At 46.0% G+C, this 20,274-nt stretch overlaps 3 protein-coding genes across 3 annotated transcripts; all 3 read left to right on the top strand.

Annotated features, from left to right (window-relative positions):
- Nucleotides 1–497: 497 nt before the first annotated feature.
- LOC112202993 (disease resistance protein SUMM2-like) lies at nucleotides 498–1,235 on the top strand. The gene is made up of 2 exons (XM_024344025.1): nucleotides 498–642; nucleotides 760–1,235. The coding sequence occupies exons 1-2, from the start codon at nucleotides 498–500 to the stop codon at nucleotides 1,233–1,235; spliced, it is 621 nt and encodes a 206-aa protein (XP_024199793.1).
- A 1,531-nt stretch (nucleotides 1,236–2,766) lies between these two features.
- LOC112202992 lies at nucleotides 2,767–4,233 on the top strand. Its single transcript, XM_024344024.1, has one exon. It carries the CDS (start codon nucleotides 2,767–2,769, stop codon nucleotides 4,231–4,233), a length of 1,467 nt encoding a protein of 488 aa, XP_024199792.1.
- A 5,932-nt stretch (nucleotides 4,234–10,165) lies between these two features.
- Nucleotides 10,166–10,646, top strand: LOC112202991. The gene is made up of 2 exons (XM_024344022.1): nucleotides 10,166–10,185; nucleotides 10,328–10,646. Exons 1-2 carry the CDS (start codon nucleotides 10,166–10,168, stop codon nucleotides 10,644–10,646), a joined length of 339 nt encoding a protein of 112 aa, XP_024199790.1.
- The last annotated feature ends 9,628 nt before the right edge of the window (nucleotides 10,647–20,274 follow it).

Below are 20,274 nucleotides of genomic sequence, written 5' to 3'. Positions count from 1 at the left end.
CTGCAGAAACTGTTGCAGTTGTTCCCAGCATCTTTGGTTTTGTAACCATAGGGGGAACTCTGGTATCACCATGTATAAGTGAACCCTTCTCCAGGCCGGCAATGTAAAATTTTCAGGAAATGCAAAGACCATCTTGAGACATTGAAAACTGAAGTGAACACTCTGGAACAACTGAGGGGTTAAGTAGAACGACAGTTTAAGGAGAAGCCGAGAAGGTCGTGAGAAAGTCTTCAAGAAAAATGTGACTGGTTGCAAAAAGCAGATGAATTTATCAATGGCTTTGATCCGGAGCTTGAAGCAGTCAGAATAAGCAAGAATTGCTGTGGTCTACCATACTATAGGTCACATTATAAAGCAGGAAAAGATATTGCAGCAAGAATTAAACAGGTGAATGTACTGAAAAGTGAAATCACAAAGCTCATCAATGTTGAAGAATCCAAAGTTGTTGGAAATTGATAGGCAGCGGCACAAAACTACTAGGCGAGGCAGCAAGAAGTATGGTTAAAGAGATTACGGAGTATGTAACAGGAGAGGAGGTCGGGACTATACATGTTTATGAAATGGCTGGTTTCGGCAAGACAGCAGTTGTGTCGGAAGTTAATGACCTCATACTGAATGACTACAGAAGTTGTGGTCCAGAAGGTACCAATAACGGCAGTAGATAATCTGAAGACCATTTTGACAAAGTTATTTGGGTTACTGTAGAGCATAGAGGATCAAGTCAATAATCTATTCACAACTTGCAGAATAAAATGGCAGAGAAATTACAAATTGATCTGAATAAAGCCACTGGGAGTAGAGCAGACACATTGGCAAGTGCATGGAAGGAGTTAAGATTTTTGATCATTTTGGATGATATGTGGAAGAAGCTGTCTCTTGAGCTAATTTGGATTCCAGTGCCAACAAGGGAAAATGGCTGCAAGGTTATAATAGTATCCAGATCACTTCCAGTGTTCAATGACATCAAAATTGACAAGAAGTTTGAGATCAAACCTCTTTCAGATACAGCGGCACGAGAATTGTTTGAGAGGGAAGCTGGCATTAGATTCTCAGACCTGAGGGATGATACTCGAACTATGGCAGAGAAGATGGTAGATGAGTGTGATGGTTTGCCCTTGGCTATTGGCTTTCTGGCACAGACCTTGAAAGAATTAAAAATTGATGCTGACAGTGTTGATGCTGCATGGAATGCAGCCCTTTTGAAGTTACAGAGTTCTCACTTGGTTAAAGCATGAATGAAAAGGCATTTGCTCGTCTGAAGTACAGCTATGATATGTTGAAGAAAGATGCTCAAAAATGTCTCCTGTATTGTGCGTTATACCCATGTGGTCATTACATTGGTAAAAAAGAGCTAGTGGAGTACTGGTTTTGGGAGGGTTTATTGGATAGAAACAAGAGAGATGGACGGGTAGAAAATATGGTACAAGCAAGAGAGATACTAGATGAGCTCGTAGGAGCTTACCTTCTGGAAAGAGTTAGTCAAGAAGGTGGAAAGGAATGCATAAAGATGTGCAGATTGGTTAAGCATATGGCAGACCAGATTACCAAAGCAAGTCCTCAGTTTTTCATCAAAGCTGGGCAGCAGAAAGAAAAATTCCTAGGGGATTGGATACACAATGTGGAGAGAGCCTCATTGATGATGAATCAGTTTAAATTCCTCAGTGGAGAACCAAAGAGTGCCAAGCTAATCACATTATTGCTGCAGCATAATCCCATAGGTTTGAACTTGCATGAGAATTTTTTTCGTAGTATGCCTAACCTTCAAGTTCTTGACCTTTCTCATACTGATATCACTTCCCTTCCACAGTCATCTTTTTCTAGATTGACAAAACTCAGTGCACTTCTCTTGCATCATTGTTGCAACTTAAAATTCCTGCCTTCTCTAGAAAAGTGTAAGAAACTACTGTTCTTGATCTTTCTGATACTCACATAGCAGAGTTACCGAAGGGGATGAAGAAACTAACCAAACTTCTTCGGCTAAACCTGTCTTGGACCAAAGTGAAAATATTGAAGCTAATTTAGTGCCTGTTTGTCCATCCGGAAGAAATGTCAAGGATAACTGTACATACTTCTAGGTAGTTCACTAGGTTTGGCAGCCAACTGGGGCCCGTAGGAAGACCCAGGTACCAGACCACGGGCCAGGTTCACATCCCACCATGATGGTTCGCGTCAGGGACGGCACCCTGGGCACAGAGGGGTACGGACCTGATCAGCACAATCCATCTAAATATACACCAGAAAGTTGATATAGCTGCAAGGGGACAACATGCGTCCCACATCGAAGAAAAGGGGAAACCCCTTTCCCTTGCTCGAGTATTAAAGCATCAGCACAACCACCTTTTACGGGTAATAACTCCTTTATCTACTATTTATATAATTCATCTGTATATTAGTATCTTACTCAGGCATCGGAGGGGCATAAACCGTCCGGTACGGTTTATCCCTCTAACGTTGTGTCTCTGGTACAGGATTGAAGAGTTGGATCGGTACCCCAGGTGGTATAGCATTCTGAGTGAGGTACCCGGAGAAAGCCACCAGAAACATTGGCGCGCCAGATAGGGGTCCCGAATCATGACCGAACCGGAAGAAGCGGCAGGTGAGGGTAGAAGTGTTGCCCGGGCACTGGTATTCTCTCTGGGCGCTTCATCAGCAGGGACTCCAAGTATCGGAAGAGAGGCACATGGTCTCGGATTCTTGGACCCATAGGGCGCAAACAGCCCACCGGTCATCCAGGACCAAGTGGCCCCGGTCTCAGAGTTGGAGTCCATGCGAGCAGAGATCATAGCCTTCCGAGAACAAGCCAGGATCGATCGGGAACAGCAAATAATCGATAGGGAGACAAACCTCCTTTCACAACAGAGGCTGCAGGAGCTGGAAGATGAAAACACTGCGCTTGCCCAGGCACTGGACCGTAGGCACCAGCATAATGAGGCACTCACCCAGGCCCTAGCTAGAGCATCTCAGGTAACGACAGAGTTAAATGTTGCCCCCGTCCCGGGTGTAACCGGCATAGCGGTAGCCCCGTCCACAGGAGGCGGTAACCGAGTCATCCAGGTACCGGTGGATCTGTATCCGGAGAGCCTGAGGCATATGCCACCACCACCTTTACCCCAGCTTATTCAAAGTGACCCGCCGGTAACTGATCCAAACACGGCGTTACTCTTACAAATGAGCAACTCCTTGCATGCCCTTCATGCAAGAGTAGAGGCAGCAGAGAATAGGGACACCTGGCGGCCCCTGACCACTTACGAGGACCGTCCAGGTCCTTTCACCCAACAGGTTAGAGGTATCATTCGATCAGACATATCAAAGCCACTGAAGATTGACTATATGGGAAGTGGGGACCCGTACCAGCACCTACAGGCTTTCTGCTCACAAACAAGCGCCAAGGGATACATGGATGAGGTGTGTTGTAACATGTTCCAGGAGACATTATCAGGGGAAGCTTTGAGTTGGTTCTACGAACTGCCGGCCGGTTCTGTAGGGAATTTCAAGGAGCTCGCGGACAAATTCTTAGCTCGGTTCATCCTACGTACCGACGGGATACACACCCCAAAGGGGCTACTGAAGGTTCAGCAAGGGGAGAATGAAACATTGAAATCCTTCGTCAATCGGTGGCAAGCGGCTACCACTAAGTGTCGGGACCTTAACAAGGAACTGGCTGAGCTGGCTTTCAGGAGGGGCTTAAGAGCCGTGGAGTTCCTCTACGGGATCAATCATCATCCCCCAGCTAGCTACGACGAGCTGATGGCCACGGCCATCAGACATGCCCAGGCCGAATTCGAAACATACGGGGATAACATCAGACCAGAGCGGAGAACCTCTAACCCGGCTCCAGTGGCCAGGGAGGAGCCAAGAAAGCGGGAGTGGGCGCATGATCAAGGACGATCACCCCACAACTCGAGCAAGAGAAGCAAAGAGTCCTCGTCCAGGTGTAGCGGTTACGTGACCACTCAATCTCACCGCGAAGATAGGGCACAGCAGGCCCTGCGAACACCACCACCACCCCGGTATGAGGTATTTACCATCCTCAACGCTTCGTATGAAACTATTTGGAACGAGAACAAAGATGAGATACTTGGACCACCATCGAGGAAGTTCCCGAAGAGTAAACTTACCCAGCAGGATACCATAAGGTTCTGTACATACCATGAAGATGCCGACCACAATACCAACCTTTGCATGGCTTTAAAGAATACGATCGAATCACTAATTCAGAAGGGCAAGCTGTGAGCCCCGGAAAAATTTATCGAGCTTAAGTGCAATAGTTCGATAATTTACTTATCGGTTTCGATAAAAGTTAAAGTACGCGAGAATATTTTCAGAAAGTTTCGTGAAGTGAAATCCTCAATTTAGAAGTTGGATAATGAAGTACACGTCACGACGAGTTCGTGAAAATTTTCGGAGAATTTTCCGGATACCCGAGCTAATTTTTAAGTATTTTGGAAGTTTTGGGATTAAGGAAATTGCTTAAAGAAATAGAAATTAGGTGGTTTGATCTAGACCATCCACCGCTTCCACCGCTTGATCCTAGCCGTCCATCCTTAAATGGGATCAGTCTATATATCTTAGTGTTCTGTTGGGAGATCCAGAAGGATCGAGAGAGAGGAAGAGAACCAAAGTTCTCTCTGACCCGACGAAACCCAGAAACCCACAGTAGGACTCGACCGGCGCTACTTCGTCCGGCCACCGATCGACGACGGCCGACCACCATCTTCTTCACCTCTTCGTCGTCTACATCCTCGTGCTCTTGGTTCGTCCATGCACAGACCCTGGAGAGAGATTCGAAGCTCAGAAGCTCGAAGCTTTACCGGCGATTTCTGAATTTTCCGGCGCCTCCGGCCACCTTCTGGGCCGTCTGTGGTATAAAACCTTTTCTCCTGGTCATGATCTTTAAGTCTGTGTAATTAGTTTCAGTTTGGATTGGGTTCTGATGATTTTCATTTCTGGGTTAAGTTTCGGCTTCGCCGTGTTCTTCGACGCCGGCGACTTCTCCGGCCTTTCTGGGCTTTGTTTCTTGTTGAACTGCACTCATAGGCCAACAATCAAGAAACTGGTTGAGCTGTTGGCGTGAGAATCATCAGTTCTTCATCAATCTAGTTTCGGCAGAGAGTTTTGGGAAACCGAGTTGATAGCAGAGGAACTTGAAGGTATAATCCGAACCTTGAAAGCTTTGGTCTTGGAATGGTGATTAGAAGTGGTTAAAGTGAGTTGGGTTTAGCTCGGTTGAAATTGGAGTTCCTCTGGTTGTCGATTTTGTCAGGTGGTTCTAATCTCTGGGTGTTTGGAGTTTATGTTTGAATATGTTGTTGAATATGCTATTGATATTATAATTGTGGATTGAGTTTTGTTGTGAATCAGGAAAATGGTCAACTCTGAGTATGGGTGTCCTTAGTAATTTGGGCACACCTTGTGTGAAATGGTAGCGTAAAGAAAGAAAAATAACATATTGGGTGTCCATAGTAGTTTTGGGTACACCTTATATGGAAATTGGAAAGTATTGGGTGTCCATAGTAAATTCCGTGTAATTACTATGCGACAAGATACGAAATGGAAGTAAAAGACCAAGTGTAGCGTGATTGAGATAAAATGTTGATGAAATTGGAAATATGTTCTATGCTTGTACTTATGTTAAATGGATAGAAAGTGAAAGAAATTAATATATAAGTATATATATATTGGGTGGCCTTAGTAATCGGGTGCACTCAATATATGTTTGGTCGATAACGTAACTTCAAGTCAATGTTCGATAATTTAGGTAATTATCGAACGATTAACGATTGGTCAAACAATGGTCAAAGTTTGTCAATCCTGGTCAAACCAGGAAAGGTCGGTCAAACCTTGGTCAACTCCTGGTCAAACCATGAAAAGTTGGTTTGGACGATATATTAATCGTTGAGATTTCGTTTAATTGTTCAAAAGTTATTAACTATCAAAATGTCGGAATCTAGGACTCCAGTTATCCGAGGAACAGAAGGTTCGCAACTCTCGGAGTACGTGAGAGAAAGCATCGGAATCCAGGTAGGGATTCAGGACTCTCCTCGGTTAGTTGTTTTCTTATATATTGTTATTTAAGCGATGCATGTTAAGTGGTACGATTTGGTTAAGTTCAAATGCAATGCATACTAACCAATCCGTGAGAAAATGTGTGATGGCTTGAGAGCGAAGGGTGGCTCTGACTTCCTTGGGTTCGATCCCCAAAACCTCCGGAGGGTTAGTTACGCCGGTCGTCCGGGTATTCCGATAGTAATAACGGGCCCGGTACGTGTGCGTAGCTAGGTAGCGGACGCTCTCGCTACGCTTACCTGGTGATGAAGTAAATTGAGGTAAGGTCGTGTAGTGGGTCTATGGGACCGGCCATCTGGTAAGATTCAGCGCGCGTATTCAATTTTGTATCATGCATCGATTTTCGAGTTAAAAAGCATTCTTATAAAGTTTGTCGTTCTTTTAAAATATTTGGTTTAAGTATGTTTCATACTGGAGCGCTCCCAATACTGGTTTATTGATTTTCAAACCTAGTCGAGTTAGAGTTCCTGTTGAGCAGCGAGGACGAAAGCTCACCCCTACCACAGCATGGATGCAGGTACTGTGCACTGGTGACGGGACAGTAGCGGATGGAGCTGGGTGTGCGGAACAAGTTCGGTAAATCTTTGTTTGGTTTCCAACCTGAATTATACTTCTAAATCTTCGTGTTCAGGACTTGTTGAAATCTAGTCTCGTGTCAAAATGAGTTGAATTCTTTTCATAGGGATTCGTACCTCATGTTAGCTCTTATCCAAGTTCTGGACGGATGAGATAGGTTTTAACAAATTCAAGTTTTTCACCTCAAAAGTATTTGTAGCTTCCGCTGTGTTTCTACAAAAAGTTTTTCAAATAAAATGCCTAGCGGTCTCTAGAATGTAAATCGAGCGTTCGGTTTATGTTTTAGAGATTCGCGGCACTGTGACGTGCTTAAGCTGGTGAGGTGCAGTTTGGGGCGTTACACAAGCTTTAGCGGTATCTACCCGCTAAAGAGATAGGAGCTATCAACATATACCGCTAGATCTTCACGATCCATGGTGGAGGCCCGAAGGATTTACCACCCCAGAGGAGGAAGCGAAATTCCAGTTTCAGCCACCAAGAAGTTTTCAATTTCCACAAGGCCCTGTAACAAGACGGCGACACTGGGTGGAAGTCCGTCACATTCCTGCAGGAGGAAGAAGCTGATCTGAAAAATGCCCCATGATGATCCCTTCCTGATCACGCTCCAAATGGACCACTACATAATATCTAGGGTACTCGTAGATACCTTGGCCTCGGTTAGCGTATTATTTCGTGATGCATACAAAGCTTTGAACAGGGGAAGGGCCAAGCTGTCCCAGGATAATGAGCCCCTCATCAGATTTTCAGGAGATATAGTCCAACCCCTGGGATCAGATTACTTATCGATCACGATGGGAGAAAGTCTAAATTGTTCAACCATTAAGACAGAGTTCATTGTCGTAGACCATGCTTCATCCTATAACGCTATCTTGGGTCGGCCGACACTCTAGCGTTTAAAGACATTCATTGCAGGCCACATGCTCATGATGAAGGTGCAAACCCTGGTGGGAATAGCGACCATACGGGGTGATTAGGCTACAGCAAGGCAGTGCTATTCTTTAACGGTATCTCAGGGCAAGGGAAAGTCAGAAATGTTGCCCGTGGCCACCGACCCTCTCATAGACAGGTACGAGGACCCCAGAGATGATACTGACTCTGACGAGGAATGGCCTGGTGCCGTAGAAGACATCGAAGAGGTCGTACTATCCGAGCAGTTCCCGGACATGATTGTCAAGATAGGTACCAAGTTGGCTCCGGCTATCAGGGAAGACCTAATATCGTTCCTCCGCTCTAACGCATCTGCTTTTGCCTGGTCATACGAAGACATGCCCGGTATACCAACTGACATAGCCATGCATAACCTAAGCATTGTTCCTTACTCGGGACCGGTAAGACAGAAGCGCATAGCCTTCACACATGATAAGTACCAGGCTATCCAGGCTGAAGTAAAGAAATTGATGGCCATCAACTTTGTCAGGGAAGTAACGTATCCCCGGTGGTTAGCCAACGTGGTCATGGTACCAAAGAAATCTCCGGGATCATGGCCCATGTGTGCAGACTATACAAATCTCAACCGAGCATGCCCTAAGGATAGCTTCCCGCTCCCACGAATTGATCAACTAATCGACTCCACCGCTGGGTACCGGTTACTCAGTTTCATGGATGCGTTCAGTGGGTACAACCAAATTCGAATGAACCCTGCAGACGAGGAGCACACTGCTTTCACTACAGACAAATGTTGTTATTGCTACCAGGTCATGCCCTTCGGATTGAAGAATGCAGGTGCCACTTATCAACGACTTGTCAACTCCATGTTTGTAGAGGTCATCGGTATTATCATGGAGTTATACGTGGACCATATGCTGGTAAAAAACTTAACCCTCGAGGACCACGTAACCAACTTATCAATTGTCTTCGCTATCATATTACGCAACGGTATGTGGCTTAACCAGCAGAAATGCATTTTCGGGGTCGAAGTAGGGAAGTTCCTAGGGTACATCATTAGCCACAGGGGGATTGAGGCGAACCCAAAGAAGGTGCAGGCTATATTAGACATGATATCCCCAACCTACAGGAACGAGGTCCAATCCCTTATAAGTAAGGTAGCCGCTCTATCAAGATTCATCTCCAAACTAACGGACAAGTGTACTCCTTTCTTCAAGCTGCTGAAAACCCAGCACGTAGAGGTAATAGCTTAGACCGCTGAGCACGAAGCTGCTTTTCTCGGCCTAAAAGCATACTTGGCAGAGGTACCTTTACTTTACAAACTTGTTCCAGGAGAAATGCTTTACATATATCTAGAGGCATCTTCTACAGCCGTGAGCTCCGCTCTGATTAAGAATGATTCTGATTACGAGTACCCGGTGTACTACGCTGGAAAATGTTACATTAGTGCGGAATCTAGGTACCCGGACATTGAAAAAGTAGCATTAGCCCTCCTAGTGTCAGCCCGGAAACTCAGACACTATTTCCAGGCACACTCGATCACCGTTTTCACTAATCACCCATTAAGACAAGTTCTGCAGAAACCAGAGACATCGGGAAGATTAATTAAATGGTCCATTGAATTGGGAGAGTTCGATATCAAGTACCAGCCCCGAATAGCAATTAAGGGCCAGGCAGCAGCAGATTTTATTTCTGAGCTTATCCCCCCTCATGATCCACCTACGGGAACACCAAAACCACCGGCCCCGAACCCACAACCATCAAGCGCTTGGCGATTGTACGTTGACGGCGCATCTAACAAAAAGACAAGTGGCGTCGGCATCTTGCTAATCAGCCCGGAGGACCAAGTCTTCGAGTACGCCCTCAAGTTTGCCTTTAAGGCATCCAACAATGCCGCAGAGTATGAAGCACTCATAGCAAGTCTACAGATCGCCCGGGAACTAGGCGTCTAGCACCTTCATATCTCCAGCGATTCCCAGTTGGTTATGAACCAGGTCAATGGTAACTTCGAGGCAAAAGAGCCCCACGTGTCGTCCTACCAGGCCCTAGCCAGGGCACTGGTTCAGAGATTTACCTCCTACGTCATCACTCAAATACCCAGAGCAAAAAATGACAAGGCAGATGCCCTTGCTAAGATTGCGGCTACTTCTCTAAGTCCAGCTTACGGGGCTACCAAGGTCAAAATACTAGAAAAGCCAAGCACCTCTAAAACGGTGTCAGAAATATTCACGGTGGACCACACTGCCTCCTGGATGGATCCAATCTTAAAGTACATGGTCGACGATTTAGCCCTAGACGATAAGGTTGAGGCCAGGAGACTCCAATTAAGGTCAGCTCGATACATGATCATGAACGGTAAATTGTACAGAAGAGGTCATTGCTTCCCCAGCCTCAAGTGTGTGACAACAGAGGACGACCACAAAATAATGAAGGACATACACGCTGGTGTATGCAGTAACCACGCAGGGGCCCGGTCTCTTGCACACAAGACCCTGAGGGCAGGATACTTCTGGCCAACCATGTCGGCCCTAGCTCAAACAATATCTAGTTCTTGCCACAAGTGCCAGATGTATGCAAACATCCCAAGGGCACCGCCCATTGCACTCTCCATCCTCTTTGCACCTTGGCCATTCTGCCAATGAGGCCTGGACCTGATCGGTAAGCTTCCTACAGTAGTGGGACAATTCAAGTACGGCATTGTAGCTGTTGACTACCAAACAAAGTGGGTAGAAGCAGAACCTCTTGTCTCTATAACCACGGAGAAAGTGAAAAACTTCTTGTGGAAAAACATTTACTGCAGGTTTGGAGTCCCGGACACCATAGTCACAGACAATGGCACCCAGTTTGACAATGATGAGCTTAGGGCTTATATTGAGAACTTGGGAACTAGAATCCTCTATGCGTCCCCGGCTCACCCCCAGACCAATGGTCAGGTTGAGGCTGTCAACAAGATAATCAAGAAAATATTGAAGAAGAAACTCAATGAGGCCAAGGGTCTTTGGGCCTCTAAACTCCCGGAGGTATTGTGGGCTATCAGGACAACGACGACAGACGCTACCAGAGATACCCCTTTCTGCATGGCTTTTGGGTCTGAGGCGGTCCTCCCCATTGAAACTTAAATCCAGAGTCCCAGAATCGAATACTTCGGCGCGGGTACCAACATGGAAGGCCTACAGCTCGATGTTGATTTGCTCGAGGAACGAAGGGATGTGGCACACATGCATAACTTGGAAAACAAGCGGAGGATAGCTCGTTATTACGATGCCAAGGTAAATCCCAGACACTGTAACGGGGGACTGGGTCATGAAACAGGTTTACCCAGAACCCCGGGGGCTGGATTGATCCTGGACAGGCCCTTACGAGATCATCGAAGAGGTAGGCCCCGCAACCTTTTACATCCGAGACATGGACATGGTCATTTCCCGACACCCATGGAATACGCAGCGCCTCTGGTACTAGTACAAGTAGCTCCCGCAGCATCTTGTCCTAGATTTTGCTTTTTGACCATACATCTATGGCAAGCTACCCAACGGGTACTCATTCTGTATCAACCACCATGTGGTACTTGAATGGAAAAATGAATTATTCAGACCATTTCTAGCATTTTTACCTACATCAGCATTCCCGGACACAACTATTGCAGTTACTCTATTCCGGTAATAAGTAATGCAAGCAAACGCTTAAAACGAGACATAAAATCCTAGAAATTTTAATTCATTTTAAATTCCCATTCAAGTTCAAAAAATCACCATTCACAAAAAGCCAGGACTACCTCGCAAAGGAATTAAGGATTAAGCACCGGCTCTATAGCCATAGTTCAAGACAACGACATCCTCTACTAAAAAAAAAAAAAATTAATAACACAAAGTTCAGGACAACTCCTACTGGTCATGAGCGGCACTCTGCGATCCACAGGCACCTCCCTTAGAAGCAGCCTCCTGTTCCCTCTTCCTCTCAAGAAGTCCCTGCCGGAATTTGCCTTCATCCAGGTACCCGGCTGCCGCCCACTCTCTATACTTTACGATCACGGCTTTGTCCTGGACAGCAAGTAGCATGTCACTAAGCTCTTGGGAGCCCTTGTACCCGGCAACGGCTTCTTCCCTTTCGGTGGGAAGGCGCTCCTCCAGATGCTCTGCTTTCGCCTTCTATGACTTGACAGAGTCTTCAGCTTCTTTCAGAGAGCCTCGGGCACTTTCTATCTCATCCTTGGCCCCGGAGAGTTCGCCCTCAAGCTCCGAGATCCTTTTCCAGCTCGGTTACCTTGGGAGGCAAGATTCTACCTTCCTCTTCAGGGAGTCCCGTTCCTTCTCCAGCTTAGCCTTCTCCCCATGAAGATACTTCACTTGCCTGGAGAGGCTGTTCACTTCCTCTTTCAAGTGAGTATCTTCCTCACTAGCATCGATGGCGTAGACATTGTATAGTGCCTGCACAAGGTAGCAGTACTATTATTGCCACTAAGGAATAAAACATAAAAGTATGAACACACAACATTGTACGACAATAAACCACGTACCCGCATCATCGACACCCTCGCCAGCCTCCTGTTCTCTTGGGGAGTGTTATCCTTAGCCCGGATGCGGTCCAGGTCGATGTCCTTGAGGTCCCCAAGCATCGACCTCACAAATTTTTCATCTGCCACACCATACTCGGAGAGCAGCTGCTTGATCGGTTTCTTAAGGACAACAGGCAGCACCGGAGACAGCAGCCCCAGTGATTTGGTCGACTCCAGAAGGGCCTGATGACTCTTCTTGGACTTCTTCGAGTCCCCCTTTACTTCCAGACCAGTATACCTCACCTCCACATTCGCCCCACTACGGTGACGGTGGCGATGAACCCTTTTCCTCTTCTCCCCAGGCAAAAGCACGCCCTCGCTACCAAGAGACCCGCTGGAGAGAGAAGCCTGAGACCCGGTTATTTTTCCCTTGCCCCTTTCCAGGCCCACCATGGTAAGCACAGCTTCCAGTCCAGAAGCCACCTGCCTCACAATTAGAGCATTGTGGTCCGGTTCCCCATACCCTTCATCCGGTATCTCCAACAGGATATCCTCAATGGAGGTCTGGGTCCTCTTACCCTCCAGGTCCACGTCGATCCGTAGGGCCTTGTTTCCCTGGTTCATCAGCCTATCCATCAGGTGCAGGTCATCCATTTCGTCTTCTTCCTTGCCTTTCCTTGGTTTCCTCTTAGGTACTTTGACTGCAAAACAAGGACACGAGTCAGTCAAAATAAAAATTAAGTTAGTATTAATACTACAAGTACTCTGGCATCGTTCCTCACCGGGTACTCTTCCCAAGCCCAACTGATCTAATATAGGGTACCGGATGAATCTGTAAGAGCTCCTTCCTTCCGCGTTACCCCATATGGTGTTACGTCCCGTATCTCAATTTACCAGTTTACTAGTCACTTGGATGGTAAACGACAATTACTTTCACTTTTTACTTTGTTTCGATACTTTTAGTGGCCCTAAAAGTTGACTTTTTGTTTGGGTCAAAATTTGAGAAAATGTTCTTCATGAAAGTTGTAGAGGACGTTAAACCAAGCGTGTGCATATGTGGTATGCTTAAATCGGAGTTCGTATGCAAAAGTTATAGCCAAAATACTAAAATTATTGTTCATAGTAACTTTCTATATATAGAGAAAGTACTGTGGTAAGTTTCCATATTTTTCCAGAAACTTACCGAGCTCTCTCTCCTCTCTCCCCGATTCCCCCTCCCTCTCCGACCTCTACACCTTCTTCCGGCCGTAACTCCTCCATTCGGCAACAGATTTTGACGCATAAGGTGTCGTTGGAAAGCTCTCTTCCTTCTCTTAATTTCTGGGATTGTTTGGTAGCTTAATTTGAACTGTGGAAGGTGCAGCATCGAGAAGAAGAGGATGGTCACTGTAGTATATTGAGGTCAACGCCGGTTTCTCCCTATTCCGGCCACCACATACGACAAACTTTAGTCCTTTAGAAGCGCCTTGAGACGTAGATGATGCTTCCCAAGTATTTTGTAGCGATTTGAAGTGTGGAGGAAGAATCGACGGTTTGAAGTTTGGGGTCACTATTCACTTAAGACGTAGATGATGCTTCCCTTGAGACGTAGATGATGCTTCTCCTTAATTGTTGAGGTATTTCTACTCATTTTCTGACTTTATCACAGTTGAGGAAGTTGTTGGGTTTGTTGAGTAGGTACTGCTGCCAAAATTTGGTGGCCATCGGAGGTGGTGGCCACCGGCGCGTGGGGCCCACGCGCTGCCACTGTTGGTGGCGCGTGGAGGCGAGTCAAGTAGGTTTTTAATTTCTGTTTTAGCCCAATTAAATCCTATAAATGTTTTGGAACTTGTATGTGAAGTTTGGGGGAAATTGGAGGAGGTTTGGATATTGATCAGAATTTTTCCAAAGTTCAATAGTTTGGTTATTGATTTTCGAGAATTCCACCGTTGGATTTCTCTCAACTTTGCCCTAGAAACTTTGAATTAAAGAATTGGTGTTAATGATGAAGTTTTGGTTAAATTGGAAAAGAAATTGGAAGTTTGATTTAGGAGGACAAGATATTAGAATTGTATTTAATTGCCGAATCGTTTTTCACGAATTATAATATTGTACAGGGCGATGTATCGAGCTACTACTCGACGAAGGAACTCGTATACGTGATCGTCGGAATAGTACTGTGAGTGGACTTTTGTTTTAAATAATGATGCATGCGTTTATTTTCTTGAATTACTGCTTTATTTAATTAACATATCACTTTTCGAGCATATGAATTGATTTTGGAATTTGATTTCGGTTTATCTCGTGGATTTGCTTTCAATAATGATTTTCATAGATTGATTACGATTTATCTCGGTTATGACTTGCAGATATTAATTTGTTATGGTCGGATTCGAATTTATAATTTATGTTGATTTTTGACGAATTATTTTTCCGAGGTGATTTCCGGAATTTCATATTTATTTTCATTCGTCGATTTGAGATTTCTGAAAGAGTTTTCGAAATGGGATTTCGATGGAATTATATTTCTTGTTTATTTATCGACTTTCGGTTTTGGCATTGAGAATGCCTTATTGATGATTCTTGATTCGGTTTTGTTTATGAGTTACGATTTATAAATTGATCTCGCCTATTTGTTATGATTTTGAGAATATTTTGGCGTGCGGGGCCACGTCATTGAAATATACTTATTTTTTCTCGTGAGTTGTTGGGGAAGCTTTATGGATTTACTGGTTTTCGATTGTTTTCCTCACCATACTCGGGTTGTTCGGATTGTGTCTCCTCCTCACTTACTTTGTGTTTGTGAGTGGCAGTCGAGGATTCTCCTCCTCACGTGAGTGGTAGTCGAGGTTATTAGTTCTCCTCCTCACACAATCTATGTGTGAGTGGTAGTCGAGGGTAGGTAGAGCCTAAGGGCTCCTTTACCCGTATGGTGATTCCTTCTTCCCCATATCCTATCATTACTTGACTAGCGGGGCTAGTTCGATTTCTCTTAATCAGCGAGGCTGGTATGTTTTCACGAGATTTTGAGTTTAAAGAAATACGTTTTATAAACGTTGCATGCATCGAGGTTTCATAAATTTAAATAAGTGGGAAAGTATTCAAGTTTGTTTCTTTTAGATCATCTTAATTACTTATTTTGTCCACTCACGCTAACGTTTTTATTTACTTTCCCCTGGGCCCTTCAGTTTCAAATGCCCAGTTTGCAGGCGAAATTAGTTGAGGTCGGGCGTACAAGGAGTTGAGGCATAGTCAACAGCATGACTTCCACGTTTGCCTTTGAATTAGGTTTTCCTTGTTTACCTTTCTATTAGAATTGCTCTGATTACCTGTGGGATTAATGTTATTCAAGTTGCGTTTTGTATTATGTGAATTGGACGATGTTGTGATTTGGGGAGTAGGGTGGCTCCAGGAGAATAAGGATGAGTGATTTAGAAGTGTAAATTTCCTTTCTACAGGTTTTGGGTAGTCCATTTTAGGGGAAGTTCTGCCAAATTTTTGGAAGAATTTATTCTAAGGTGGACCCCGCAGGGCCACTTCGGATTTCAGGGTGAAATCTGGGGGCGGGTCCTGTCATATGATATATACCCTTATAATACGTTTCCTCTCCACATCTACTGGTCCCTGATGGCTTGTTACGTTCCAGGCACCTGCCATTTCTTATTTTTGATCTGCCACCTACCCCTGGCGAGGAATACTTTGTTCTTCCACTTCTTACTTTGTGAGGTAGGTAGATCGGTAACAAGCGGCTCATAGTCCCGTGCATTAAAGGTCACGGTCCCTCCATACTTTTTCTAGTAAGTCACTCGGTACACCACTCGAAACTCATTTATTGTGGGCCAGCCCTGCTCGCATAGGTCCCACATCGCCAGCATGCTGAGAAGTTGCCTCCATGCATTCGGGGTCAATTGCCCCGGTGACAAATTCAACATCCTTAATATATATTGAACTGGCTTCGGCAACGGTAACGATAGCCCCTGGATGCAGCAGCTGATTCTCATATACCTCTACCCATCCCGTCGGTGGATTACATGCCAATTCGTCCGGCCCCAGAGGCCTAAGCTCCACTTGGTCCGGTACTCCCCACCTTAACCTACAGAAGTAATCTCCTTCATCGTCATGCTTCTTACTGGCTCATCGCACTTCGTTCCATCCATCAGCGTATACCTACGTACTGGCACACCTTCCGGAATTGCAATGGTAACCTTGTCCTCGGACCCCGGACCCTCCTCGCTCCCACTTATTCCCTCACTCTTGGGACTTACGGATACCACCCCGGCTGTAGAAGCTGTCTCCTCCTCCAGGTACCCACGGCGGGTACCGCTGCTTGCGAGATAGGCATCTATCGCCTGCTCTGCCTGCCTCTCCAAGGCTTGATGCGACGACTCTCCCCCGAGTGTGGCTCTTGTTTCTGATTCCATCCTATTAACCTACGAGTGCCCTAGTCTTCACGTCTACCTGGAATCAGAAAAAGGGAGAGTCAGCCCAGATCCAGATTTAGGGCCCCATGGTAGTGTGAATCACTCCCCACTACCATAAACCCAGAAACCCAGATATTCATCAAACCCAGAAAATCTAGACATTCCTACATCTATCTATCATTGCTAAACACAGATTTAGTCACTAATAAGCGTATTTGGTACCACAAGCGACAGTTCAAAGGCAAACGAAAACCACATTCTTCGCACATTGCAAAATCCCAGAAAGCCAGATAATTTCAAACCAAAAACCCAGAGAAAAAAAAACACAGAAAAAACGAGATTTATCTACAAGCCAAGAAACGATTTCTTACCTCACAGTACCACAGTCGCTAGTCCGGTTTAGCCTTCCACGAAATCAGATCACTTGCTCGTCCTTTTTCTCCACAGTGTTATCAGAAACCAGCGCAAAATTTGGGCAGAGCTTTTCCACAGTGTTCGCAGAATGAAAGCAAGAGATTTTCCCTCTTAAATTCAACTCCTTCGCAATCACAACCGTTGATAACGAAGCGTCGCCAACCGCCAGATCACGCTAGAGGTGGCAAACGGGCCACTAAGCACGAGCACAGCACGCTTAAAAGCGGCCCGGCACGGCCCAAGCCCGTTAGTGGCCCGGCACGACCCGAGCACGTTAGAATAACGGGTCGGGCTGGGCCTAAAATAACGAGCCCGTAATGGGCCCGGCACGGCCCGAGCATGACATATTGTGGGCCGGCCAGTTACAAACACAAAATTTCATTTAAAAAAAAAAATTAAAAAACTACAATGATAAGATTTGAATATGGGACATTTTTATTTAAAATCTCATGACAATTCCACCAATGCTTTCTTTTATATTGTCAAAATAATGAAACAAAACATTATATCCTTGTTTTGACATAAGTATTTTTTTTAAATATTAAATATATGTTTATTAATAAAGACTAATCTCATAATAATACAACTATAGAATGAATGAAATAATAATAGATACTAAATCTTCATTATATTAATAAAGATTAATCTCACAATAATATACTAAAAACAATATATTTTGAGTTTTTTTTTTCTTTCTTTCTTATAGTGGAATAATAAAAAATTATTAGAAATCTAATCTTAAAAAGCTAAGATTAAGGAAAATGTTGTAGAACTTAATTTATTTTAATTTTCTAAATAGTTAAATAAAATTAATTTTTATTTGTTCAAATTAAGATTTTAAAATCGTGCTTTATAGTGGGTAGGCACGAGCACGGCCCATTATTGACCCGGCACGAGCACGGCCCGCTAAGATATGGGCTCAGGCCATGGGCCGGGCCGGGCTTAATGTTTAAGTAAATGGGCCGGCACGAGCCCGGCACGATAATAAATGGGCCGGCCCAAGCCCGGCACGAAGCACGACTAGGCCCGCTTAAAATGGGTCGGGTCGGGCCGGGCCGGCCCGTTTGCCACCTCTAGATCACGCCACGTGTCCCACTAACTCTTTAACTCATTCAGAACGCTAACCGCCAGAACCCGAGGCGACGGGCATTTATTACCCCCTCCGGATCCCACGTGCCACGTGCCTTGCATGCATTTGCAATCCCATCAGGTACTAGAGGCTCCTTCAACCCCATTGGGTACCAGAGGCTCAAGCCCTCCTTCAACCCCATCGGGTACTAGAGGCTCAAGCCCTCCTTCAACCCCATCGGGTACCAGAGGCTCAAGCCCCCAACGGTACCGGAGGTTTTCTCCAACCCTAGAGGGTTAAATTGGGAGTACTGTAGAGTACCTACCTGCAGTGTAACCCACTCGCATGTGCACTTGGGGGACTCCCTACAGGCATATCTGTGCCAAACCTTGTGACCAGAAATATCAAGTCCCTACCCAAGAAACATCTTGAACTGGAACTTGGGGGACTTGTACATACTTCTAGGTAGTTCACTAGGTTTGCCAACCAACTGGGGCCAGTAGGAAGACCCAGGTACCAGACCACGGGCCGGGTTCACATTCCCTCATGATGGTTCGCGTCAGGGACGACATCCTGGGCATAGAGGGGTCCGGACCTGATCAGCACAGTCCATCTAAATATACACCAGAAAGCTGATATAGCTGCAAGGGGACACCATGCGTCCAAGTCAATGGCCAAGTCAAAGCAGCAAACAAGATAATCAAGAAGCTGCTGAAAAAGAAACTCAACGACGCCAAGGGTTTATGGGCGGAGAAACTCCCGGAAGTTTTGTGGGCCATCAGGACTACCCCAACTTCCGCCACTGGTGAAACTCCATTCTGTATGATGTACGGTACTGAGGCCGTCCTACCGATTGAGGTCACCCAGCCTACTGCTAGGGTCGAGGGCTACTGCCCCGACACCAACAGCGAGGGCATCAACCTCGACAAGGACCTCCTCGAGGAGAAACGACACAAGGCCCATTTGCACAACTTGCAAAACAAGCAGCGGGTATCACGTTTCTATAATGCCAGAGTCAAAGCTCGGAACCTCCAACTGGGGGACTGGGTAATGAAGGAAGTCATTCCACCACCAACGGCACTCCACCCAACTTAGGAAGGACCATACAAAATTGTGGAAGTCGTTAGCCCCGGCACCTTCTACTTAATGGACAAGGATGGCGTCACAACGACCCACCCTTAGAATACCGAACACCTTCGGTATTATTACAAATAGTCATGCCGCTACCTAAGAGCATTTTGACTTAGCTAAATTTTTGCTCTATGTTTAGCTAGGGTCGAGGGCTACTGCCCCGACACCAAGAGCGAGGGCATCAACCTCGACAAGGAACAATTGCACTTGGAACAATTTTAATTCCTTTAATGTTTCGATTGATTGACAAAACCCCAACTCAAAACTCTAGCGGTATGTCAACAGGCATGCAACGGAATCATTATAAACAAACCCACACTTTGAAAATCTCAGAGTAACTACGTTTCATTATCTAGGGTCGGGACTACCTGCCCAAAAATATTGTCAAAAGTACAAGAAGCCTCAGGGCACTAAAAAAAAAAAAATGCCGCAGCAAAGCCTCAGCGACACTACAAAAGCTATGGACCAGTCTTCATTAATTCTCTGGGGAAGCGACGACATTATCACCTTCCGGCAGTGGTTGTTGCCCAGCCAGACGGCTCGTCTGATCAGATCTATGAGCGATAGGGCTCGGAGTCACCATGGTGCCATCCGCACGGGTATGGGCGGCCATGAAATCGGCACGAGAAACTTCTGATTGGGTAGAAGGTGGAGTCCGCTGAGAATCGTCAGCCGGACGCTCATCACTCTCTCCGCTACTTGAGCGGACACCCTCAGCTGAAGAAGGAACCGCAGCGCTCGTAAGTTCCCGCTGACTCGACGGCCCGGCGGATTGGGAAGCTTTCACCTAGTCAATGGCGCCCTTCTGGTTCAGTAGTTCCAAGTTAGTGGTGGCGCCAGCCTTCGCCACTTCTGTCATTGCCTGCTTATACTCCGCAGACTGCTTGAATACCTCCACGGCGGCGGCCTCAGTGCGCCTTCTCTCCTCTTCACGCCGGGCAACTTCCGCCCTCCAATCTCTTCAACTCCGCGGATTTGGCGGCAGAATCCCGCTGAAGTATCTCAATCTTCTTAATCTTCACCGCCAGTTGATCCTGCAGCAGGGCCATATCTTGCTCCAGCCGGGACACATGGTCGTTCCGCTCGAGGTCCCTTTCGACGGCGACATTCAGCTTGCCGTGGGCATCCGCAGTGTCGCACTTTGCCTTGGTGAGGCGTCGCTCAACATCCACCAGCTTGTCTCTAGCCTCCCCCAGCTCCCCCTGGAGCCCTTTGATTTCCTCTTTCAGCTGCCGCTCAAC

Source organism: Rosa chinensis, chromosome 5 (assembly GCF_002994745.2).
Source record: "Rosa chinensis cultivar Old Blush chromosome 5, RchiOBHm-V2, whole genome shotgun sequence".
NCBI classification, from domain to species: Eukaryota; Viridiplantae; Streptophyta; class Magnoliopsida; order Rosales; family Rosaceae; genus Rosa; species Rosa chinensis.
The sequence above is the reverse complement of the archived record's forward strand: the minus strand, read 5'-3'. Positions and strand labels throughout refer to the sequence as shown.